We start from the raw sequence: 10876 nt of genomic DNA, 5'->3' as shown, positions 1-10876 counted from the left end.
CATCTCCCTGACATCACACAAGGGTGCGGAGACTAGTTCAACTGAGATTGCCATCACAGGAATGTGAATCTCACAGTGGGACGCAATCACTGAGTGGGAGGGAGGCTAAACCTCGAAATAAGAGAACTACAAAGTACAATAATGTAAAAGCAAAAAACTGTGGATGCTGGAAATCCAAAACAAAAATAAAAATACCTGGAAAAACTCAGCAGGTCTGAGAGCATCTGCAGAGAGGAATACAGTTAACATCTCGAGTCCGTATGACTCTTCAACAGAACTAAGGAAAATAGAAAAGAGGTGAAATATAAGCTGGTTTTAAGGTGGGTGGGACAAGTAGAGCTGGATAGAGGGCCAGTGATAGGTGGAGATTACCAAAAGATGTCATAGACAAAAGGACAAAGAGGTGTTGAAGGTTATTATTATTATTTAAGGAATGTGCTAATAGATGAGAAGGGAAGGGGCAATATTTCTGAAGCGCTATGAACAAGCATTGGTGCAGGAGGGCAACCGGATGAGGTGAATGTTGGCTGCCCAGAAGGGGATGTGAGTTGCCTGCAGAGAGGGTAATGAGAGGAGCTGCAAGGTGTGTTGTCCTGAGAAGTGCTGTGGAGAATGATGTTGTGAAAGTCAGAATATACAGCATGGCAACTGAAAGTGTTTTGCCATTCACCTGTCACGCCCTCCTGAGGTCCTGGATCCTCTTAGTGCACTCTCCAGTTTGGACAGACCATACATCCGTTGCTGATTTCCTTAGCCACTTTCATACACGCCTGCCTGCTTGGAAAGACTGTCCTCTTCCTGCTGTCCTAGGGAGAGCTCGCCTCACTGCAAATCTTCAGATACCACAGCAGGACCTCCAGGAACGAGTGGGAGTTCTGGGGAGCAGCCTTTCCCCCTGCAGGTCTCCTTTCCATTGCTGTCGTTGCTCAAGCCTCAAAAATTTGAGTACTGGTGAAGTATTGTAACCCATATCATGGCTTTATAAATTAGAAATCCTTCCTCTGACAGATCCAGTGTGTCAATCTCCTGACCTCCCTTATTGGTCAAGGAACCCAGCGGTGGGATGTTAATTCCACAGTTCAAGAAAAGACCCTCAGCAAAATTTGTCAGTTAGGTCCTGACCCACAAATGGTCCTGCTATTGCATCAGAGAAAAAGTGCAGATGATTCTGCCTGTTAATTATTTTTCTCTCTCTACAGATGCTGCCAGACCTGCTGAGTGTTTCCAGCATTTTCTGTTTTTATTTTGGTTTCTTGAAGCCATTGTAATAAAGTCTGAATTTTGTTTCACATGTGCCATTTGTGCTATTCATCATTATTAATGAAGAACAGCAGGAAGATGAGTAAAGAGTCTGAGGGATTCTCAGTTGAAGCAGCTGGCTTATAGAAACGTGAGGGCAAACAGTCTTTGCAATTTGACATCTGCAGTAATAAAATTCATGGCTGACAGCTTGCAAGTTAGTGGAAACCTTACCAACAATGCAATAACTCACCAGAAGGCAGGTATCTTAAGGCAATTCATAATGAAATAGGCTAATTATAGTGAATGGTGCACGTGGATTTACTTCAAATCAGGCTATAATTCATTAAACGGATAATATTGGGAGAACAGGATGGCATAAACGCTCCATACTGAGTTTTTTTGACAGAGCTACGGTTAATTCTAAATTGAAAAGAAAAAAAATCTGGATGTAACTTTACATTTCAAAAAATTCTGTTTAAAATAAAACCTCTTCAGCAAAATCATTTATTTCATTGTTTATTGAAATTTCATTAATAAGGCACAATCAAATTTTTGCAGTATTTTACCTAACATTTTTAAGCAAAGAAAAATGCACAAAGGAAATGATACTAATACTTGCATATCAAATTAAAAATTTAAATAATTGAATCAATATTTAGGTACAAAGATGCAATGATATATTTTTAAAAAAAATAAATCAGTCACATATGAAAATTCAAATAGGAATATTTGCGGTAGGAGAATAAAAGTAAAATAGGAGCTGAATGTATGCAAAAGCTTATCCAAAATAATGATGCAGTTCAAAATTCAAAGACTCCAGCCCTCCAGCTCCTTACTCTGCCATCTTTCAGACTTATTTACATGGAAATAAATTCTTAAATAAGTGACCTGGCCTGCACAGATGTGCCAAGGTTTACTCATTCAGTTGGCAAAGCAGAGCAGCTCCCTTGGAGATCCAATAGTCGCTGTCTCTTTTTGATGGTAATAGCACTGTCACGACAAAATTTGTAGAATGGCCTGTAATCACACAAACAAAAAATACTTGCTTTGTTACATTGATTTGCAATCATCAAAACTCACGCTAGCTCGGGATGTAGAAAATATTGTAGCCCTGCCAGTGATTTCAAGAATGTAATCTAATCTGACGGTCAAGTATTCTCAACCACAAGAGCCAAAATCACACTTCTAAATTGTCGACTTCAATCAGTTACCATTTTCTGAAGAAAAGCGTGAAAAATTGGGAACAAAAAAAGAAATACTGCAGATGCTGGAAATCTTGAAATAAAAATGTAAAATGCTGCATTCAACAAGAGAGAAGGGGTTGGTTGATGTTCCAGACTGATGGCCTTTCATCAGAGCTAGTAGACATATGGATGAGCACTTTATGATGATCAGAGCCAGGGGAAAAGTGAGCAGAGGAAAATATGAATGGTTTGTGGTGGAGTGGAGAGCAGGAGTTGATTTCATGAAAAAAGTGATAATGGTGCAAGAGAGGAAGGCAACATGGAGATAGATTAGAGAAAGAAAAGATGTACCTGAGAACCAGAGTTGTCCTCAATTTAAATAAATGATTTGGATGAAGGAACCAATGGTATGGTTGCTAAATTTGCAGATGACACAAAGATATGTAGGAAAGTAAGTTGTGATGAGGAAATAAGGAGGCTACAAAAGGATATAGATAGGTTAGGTGAGTGGGCAAAGATCTGGTAAATGGAGTATAATGTAGGAAAATATTTGGTTGTCGATTTTGGCAGGACGAATAAAAAAAGAGGCATATTATCTAAATGGTGAGGGATTCCAGGGCTCTGAGATGCAGAGGGATCTGGGTGTCCTAGTGTGTGAATTGCGAAAGGTTGGTATTCAGGTGCAGAAAGTAGTTAACAAAATAGAATTTATCATTTATTGCAAGGGGAATTGAATACAAGAGTAAGGAGGTTATGCTTCAGTTATACAGGGCATTGGTGAGACCACATCTGGAATACTGTGTATGGTGTTGGTCTCCTTATTTAAGGAAAGATGTAAATGCATTAGAAGCTGTTCACAGAAGGTTTACTAGATTATTACCCGGAATGGACAGGTTATCTTTTGAGGAAAGGCTGGACAGGCTAAGCTTGTACCTGCTGGAGTTTAGAAGAGTAAGAGGTGACTTGATTGGAACACATAAGACCCTGACCGGACTTGACAGGGTGGATCTGGAAAGGATGTTTCCTCTTGTGGGAGAATCTAGAACTCGGGGTCACTGTTTCAAAATAAGGGGCTGCCCACTTAGGGCAGAGATGAAGAAAAAAAATTCTCTCAGAAGATTATGAGACTTTGGAATTCTCTTCCTCAAAAGGTGGTTGAGGCAGAGTCCTTGGTTATCTTTAAGGCAGAAATAGATAGATTCTTGATATACAAGGGGGTGAAAGGTTATCAGGGGCAGGCAGGAATGTGAGGTTAAAATCAGATCAGGCATGATCTTATTGAATGGCGGAAAAGGCTCAAGGGACCTTCTCCTGCTCCTAATTTGTATGTTTGTAAATTGAGGACCACATTCCCAGTGCTTAAACCAGGATCACACTCACTGGTATCTGCCAGTGTTGACCCTGATGGGAGTTTTCAGGGTCAGTGGGAGGGCACCTAATTTGCACAGGGCAGGTGGTAACCCATGCCACAGCAGCCACATCGCTGACGCTTGTTCATGCAATCAGAAAATCTTGTCTCCCACTGGGGGAGGATTTGCGCAGCTGCCACTGCTGCACACCACCGCCCTCGCATCCACACACCTCCTCCCAACCACCCCCCTCGGCCCCCAACCCTAAGACTTGAGCCTTATCCCTACAATAAATGTAAGAGGGTAGATTTTTAAAAAATGTTTCTTAGAAATGTAATTCTTTTTGGCTCCAGATTGCTTGTCTGAGGTTCACTAATGCTCATTTGAACACTGGCACATCACATCACATCTCACTGAGTAGACTGGCCTCCAGTTCGGACACTGGATTTTGAATCAGCTGGGGACGTGAGAATTCTTGGCATTGGGAGTTCTACCCCCAGCTCCATTCTCTGTACTTGGGAAGAAAAAAAACACCTGCTCTCTTCAAAAGAAATTAGATGGTTTGATGTTTACAATGGGAAGTCCCCCGGAATCCCTGAGGAAATTAGGGCTGGTTTAGATGTTGATTAGGTTCAGTGAGAATACAGAGCACCCAAGAGATCCAAACAGTTGGACCTGGGACTGTATATTCAGAGTAAAAATTAGTTTGCAGTAATATTACTGAGAGGGAATGCAGTGACTAACCAGAGAAGTGGGAGAATTGGGAGTCTATTTCTAGAACAGTAAATAATCATAACTGCAAAAGCCATCAACCTTTTCTGTACATTTATTTACATAATTTTCCACAATGTTCATGGTTTCCTTTGTTTGATGTTCATAACACAAAAAATTCAGTTTTCTCACAGGCTTCCACTACTGAACACAAGAGGATAGATATTCCAAAGAGCAAGTCTTGACACACTCTGTGAATGGCTAGTTCTCCTGGTGCTCATGGGAATCAGAAAGATTGGACGATTAACTGTATTTTTGAATCAACAATGAAATGCGAAGGAGATTGCTGGGATTAACATAGACTGTGGCCTGTCAGGAAAAAAAACCAAGGCATTTGCAGAATAAAGAGTCAGCAAAACTTGGTTCAATAATTCAAGGTGCAGCCAAGTACTCCAGCGCAGGCTGGTTGTTTGAGCCGCCATCTTGAATTCTCCCCATTTGCTGGTAAATGTAGCATTTTTATTATGAGGCATCCATAAAAATTAAACAGTTATGAGCATAACACTTAATCCTACTCATAGGGATACTTTTACAAGCCTGTTTCTGGACTGTACATTCTATGTAATTCTTTATAAATTGAGGTTTGGATTTTCAATGTAACAAAAAGCCTCTCTGATAAAACATTTTTCAGCGACTTACACAACTGTACAAGTATCCCAAGAGCAGAATTAGGTGTTATATTATGGATATCTCATGTTACAAATGCAACTTATACCAGTAAATGGGGAGAATTCAAGATGGCAGCTCAAACCAGCCACACAATTTTTTTGTAGTGATTTGATTGATTATTCTCTGCTACTTGCCAGTTTGGGACTAGTAACTTGGCAAGAAAAGTATAAAAAATGTGTTTGCTCAAACTCTGCTATTTTATTGGTTCCACGCAGATTGTTTTCTTTCAGCTGTTGTCTTTATTTTTGAGTCATGCAGTCCCACCTCTTCATTTGTGATGCATTGCTGTTTGGTTCAAATTTCATTTCATAAATCATGTGCAAGTTGAAACAGAAATGTGTATATTATGTATGTGATTCCCAAACTGTGATGCCTGACATACATGGCTGCAACTTTACATACAGCAACTAGTAGCAGAGGGGAAAATATATTTCTATTTTCCGGGCTATATCTATACGTTTTGCACCATGCTTGCACTAACTGTAATAAAGTACAATGTTCAACAAAATTCAGAAAAATGTATTGTCTCTGCTTAATTTTACTTACAAAATAATAATGTTAAGAAACAATGACTTTGAAGACTTTTTAAAAAATTCTTAAGTAACAAAAGTAAAAGAAAAACAAAGAAACCTGGCATTAAATTATTTAGCTATCAATACCAAACCAAGCAAATTTTCATCAGCACATTTGTCATGTCATTAGACATCATGCAAAAGCAAACTGTTGCCCATCTTTCCACATCACCCAACGAGGAATACCTAGATCAGGCATGGGACTATCAGATATACAGTGGAGTTTCCTTTTTCACATTGGTATGGCATACTTTCTATTTCCCCACACAAGCTATCCTGTTAGTTCTCCGATTGAGATTGCCAATTTAAATTAATAGTGCGTATAATTTTGTCCTATCGATCCAAGCCCACTAAGAACTAGGCTAAAATTGTCCCAAAATCATTTCAGCCAATAGGCACTGATTTGGATTGGATTTGAGATGAAAGGCCTTTGTGTTGCTCCACTCTGCCATCCAGTTCCCGAGCAATTAGGGTTCAGGTAGATATATGAGGCCAGATTTCCAAAGCAGTTTTGGCAGCCCAACATCCGGATGACTCATGGATCCTGTCCCCTGTGCCCCAAATGCATTGTGCTCACAGCTCTATTTTTGAATGTAAATGCTCTAATTGGATGGGAGGCGAGTTTGGCATCCAATTAGAGGCACCAAGTGCCTCCAGGAGGCAGGAGCTGCTTACCTGGCACCAGCGGCAAAGGCAGGCAGCAGTCACTTTGAGGGCTACCACAGCCTTGCTCAGGAAAGCAAAGACCAGAAGAACGTGAGATGGAGGAAAATGACCATGAACTCAATGTAAAAGGTACAGCGGTTGACCTGGTGCCTATTAAGCTTCAGTTTCCCACAAGTAAAAAGAAACGTTTTGATGTCCTCAGTATGAATCCAACAGTTGCACACTAACATGCACGAGTGCTCAGGTTCAGCGAAAATAACCTTTAAAAATGGCAATCCTAAAGGAGCTTAACAGTCTGTTAATTGGCGGTGAGCGTGTTTCCCATTCCCTCCCCTCCACCAGCCCTTTGGAAATTTCAAACTGTCCCAGAAGGCTGATGATAACCTCTGGGACTGCAATTTTGAAATCATGCCCACACTGACACCACAGCCATTTAAAAATCCAGCTCACTGGGAGAGAATTTTGTTCACCTAGCACCGCTGCTAGCAATACTGCCAGATTTTGTGCAGCCTTTGTGACATTCCTCATGGATATCATATGTGAACAAATTTCTCCCCCTTGATGTTGAATTCCCTTTGAGATAATTGGAGTATAATACCTGTTGTTGATAGGGTTCCCGCTCGGGCCCCTGTTTTGTAAAGCGGTGCTTGATACAGTAATGGACTCGGCTCATAATTCCGTGAAGGCTGAAAGTGCACAACCGGTAAAACTGAATTCATCACTTTGGGAAAGGCATCTTCTAGCACCATTTCTTTATCAGCCCAGCGACAAGCATCCATAAACATTCCATGGACTAGTACACCATCTTTGGGGGAAGTTAACTTGTGGAAAGAGAAAACAGAGATACACAATGAATAAGATTTCAAAGAAGCTATTGTGAAATCAAAAAAATATTTTCAGTGCAATTATGATTCTTTGTCATAAATTGTGTTTTTTCATCAAATCATGCTTCTTTTTTATTTTACGGATTATATTTTATAGCTATGGGGAAAACTTCTAGAGTCTTTCTTGCACTGTGGGCTATTTTCCTATTGTCGCTTTGCAGAAAAACGTCTAATGTGCCTTACAATGTCAGCATTGTGATGGGTCTCATAAGATCTTTTACGATGCTTGTGAATGGAGAAACAATGTCACCATTGTGTCAGCAATCAAGCTACAAGTTTTATCTCCTACTGTTAATTTGGAAAACAAAATGCAAAATAAAAATGTAGCAATTTTATTTTTATAAAACTTTCCACAAACAGCCTCTGCTGCAGAACGAGCTGCCAGACGATGCTACATTCTACAAAAAGCCATGAGTTGCAAGATCAGCTAATATTTTTGTGACATTAGTTGAGAGAAGAACATTGGCAGGATATCAGGAGATATCCACTCTTCTTCAAAAATGCCATGGGATCATTAATGTCCACCTAGACTGGCCAGCTCAGACAAACCAACATTTAAGTCTAATGTTTTATTCAAAGGATAACTCTAACAATGTAGCACACTGACAGCATTGTATTGGAGAGCAGCTAAGGTTATGTGGTCACGTTCTGCTGTGGGCCTCAACTGTGTAATTTCTCTAAAACTGACTTTCCGTGGAAACTCAAGCTCTCTGGAAAGGATAACATTTTATTTGCACTATGCAAAACATTCATGCACTCTGGTACGGGCTCAATTTTTTTCACAATTTTTAGATTAAAGCTGATGTTTTCACGTTTCTAAAATTGGCCCCTATATTATGAATTTTGAAGGAAAATTTTTCAGTCTGCTATTATAACTTTGCTTTTGGGAATAGAGAAGAAGATCTTGCAAACACTGGTCCTATCCAACAGATACAATGAATGCGCTGCATATGAAGATAATTTGCAAGCTTCAGGGTGGGCAGCCAGAGTGCGAACCATAGCTCTAGGGAGCAAGAGGCAGAGTAAGGAAGGGAAGAGCAGAATAAAAAGGTTATAATCCTGATGGGTTCAATAATTAGTGGGATAGGTAGCATTGTCTTAATTCACAACCAAGAGGCTGGAGATTGTGTTGCCTATCTGGTGTAAAGGTAAAGGATATCTCGGAGCAACCAAAGAGGTGCTCGGCAAAGGGAAGATTAAATTGCAGTGATCGATGTTGGGAACAAGAACATAGGGCAGAATTTTGCCCTTGGCGGCGGGCGGGCAGCCGACCCCCACCGCCGAAATGGGGCCTGCCGCCATTTTGAGTGGGCGGGCCAATTAAGGCCCACCCAGCGGCCTGCCCGACGGGAAGCACTATGCGCTTCCTGTGCAGGGGGGGAGGGAATCCCCAGCTGTCAAAGTGCGCTCTTTCACGCATGTGCGTGAAAGAGCGCACTGCTCCCTGAGACTAAGGGAGATTAGTGACAGTCTGAAAAACTTAAAAAATAGAAAAATAAAAATATTATTAACATGTCCCCCTCATGTGACAATGTCACACGAGATGGGACATCTAAATAAATATAACATTACCGTTATTAAAGTTTTTAAAAAGGAACATGAAACCTCATCCCGCCAGTGGATGAGGTTTCATGTATTATCAGAAGCCCGCTGGGGCTCCTGGCCTGCCCACCAGCCTTAAGGTTGGACAGGCAGGTCCTTTAATTACTTTAAGTACCCTGTCAATGGCCTCTATTAGCCATTGACAGGTTGGCTGGCGGACAGCTGATTTCACCCGCCTTCCTGAAAATTTGAAGGGACTGGGATGATGTCGGGTGTTCCTACCGACGTCATCCCGCGTCATTTTCCCGTTGGTGAGCGGGCCCTGTCCAAATCGCCGACAGGAAAATTCTGGCCATAGGGAAGAAAAGGAGGATATCCTGCTAAGGGAATAACACAAACTCAATTTCAAAGCAGGGCCTCACTGGATTATTATCCAAGCGACATGCCTACTGGCAGATCAGGATGGTGAATGTGTGGCTGAAACTGGTGTAGGAAGGAAAGGTTCCATTTGATGGGATACCAGCAGCAACACTGGCACAGGAAGGAGCTGTGCCACTGCAACAGACTCCGAATATTGTTGTTGAGTGGGATTAGTATCCAAGGGAGAGGGATCTGGTGAAAATAACATAAGTTTGAAGGTAAAAGAAATAGGAGAACAATTGAACACTAAATTATCACAGAAAAAATACAGTTATAAAGTAAAATTATTCAAGTACTACCAAAAATAAAATAAAACCAACAATTACTAACGAAGAATTAAACTGCCTGTACAGCAATGTACACAACATCCATAATAAGAAAGGGGAACTGGAGGCAATGATCCATAGTGAGGAACCACACGTAGTGAGAATAACTGAAACAAGGCTAAATAAAGAACAGGGCTGGCAATAATAATCAGAAAAAATAGGGCAAGAAGTAGGTTTGGAGTGACATAATGGCTGTAGAAAAAAGGGGCATTACTAACCTAAGGACAGAAGCAAAATCCGCATGGAATGAAATAAAAGATTAAGGATTGATCATGTTAATAGGGGTACATGGTTTTGTGAACGGGAAATCATGCTTGACAAATTTGCTAGAGTGCTTTGAGGATATAACAAGCAGAATTGATAAAGGGGAACCAGTAGATGTAGTGCATTTGGATTTCCAGAAGGCATTCGATAAGGTGCCACATAAACGGCTATTGCACAAGAGCTCACAGTATTGGGGGTAATGTACTAACATGGAGTGAGGATTGGTTAACACACAGAAGACAGAGAGTTGGGATTAATGAGTCTTTTTCAGATTGGAAAGACAGAACTAGTGGAGTACCACAAGGATCAGTCCTAGGGCAGAATCTTGCCCTTGGATGGCGGGCGGGCCCCACCGGCTTGGCGGCAGGCGGGCAGCCAACCCCCGCCACTGAAACGGGGCCCGCCTCTATTTTGAGTGGGCGGGCCAATTAAGGCCCGCCCAGCGGCATCCCCGTGGGAAGCGCTATGCGCTTCCTGTGCAGGGTGGGGGGAGGGGGCGGAGAATCCCCAGCTGTCAAAGTGCACTCTTTCTTGCATGCGCGTAAAAGAGCGCACTGCTCCCTGAGACAAAGTCCTGTCTCAGGGAGACCAGTGACAGTCCAAAAAACTTTAAAAATGCAAAAATTAAAAAATTAGCATGTCCCCCTCTCATGTGACAATATCACACGAGATGGGACATGTTAATAAAGACCACATAAACTTAATTAATTTTTAAAAATGCGGACATGAAACTTCATCCCGCCAGTGGATGAAGTTTCATCAATAATTTGGAGCCCGCAGAGGCTCCTGGCCTGCCCACCAGCCTTAAGGTTGGACAGGCAGGTCTTTAATTACTTTAAATAACCTGTCAATGGCCTCAATTGACCTTTGACAGGTTAGCAGGCGGACAGCTGATTTTGCTGTCCGCCCACCTTCCTAAAAATTTAAATGGACCGGGATGACGTCGGGGATTCCTTCCAATGTCATCTCGTGTCATTTTCCCTTCGG

The 10876-nt window shown here is 41.5% G+C and overlaps 1 protein-coding gene across 1 annotated transcript in view; it reads right to left on the bottom strand.

The window, feature by feature from the left end:
* Positions 1–1741: 1741 nt before the first annotated feature.
* Positions 1742–10876, bottom strand: part of dnah6 (dynein, axonemal, heavy chain 6) — a 424069-nt gene continuing 414934 nt past the window's right edge. The window contains exons 73-74 of the mRNA XM_078570618.1: positions 7052–7274; positions 1742–2259 (exon numbers count right to left, since the gene is read on the bottom strand). Of these exons, the coding sequence (XP_078426744.1) occupies positions 2156–2259; positions 7052–7274 (327 nt within the window). The 3' untranslated portion in view covers positions 1742–2155. The remainder of the gene's footprint in view (positions 2260–7051; positions 7275–10876) is intronic.

Source organism: Cetorhinus maximus, chromosome 2, assembly GCF_964194155.1.
Source record: "Cetorhinus maximus chromosome 2, sCetMax3.hap1.1, whole genome shotgun sequence".
NCBI lineage: Eukaryota > Metazoa > Chordata > Chondrichthyes > Lamniformes > Cetorhinidae > Cetorhinus > Cetorhinus maximus.
Note: the sequence above shows the minus strand (reverse complement) of the source record. Positions and strands in the feature narration are given on the sequence as shown.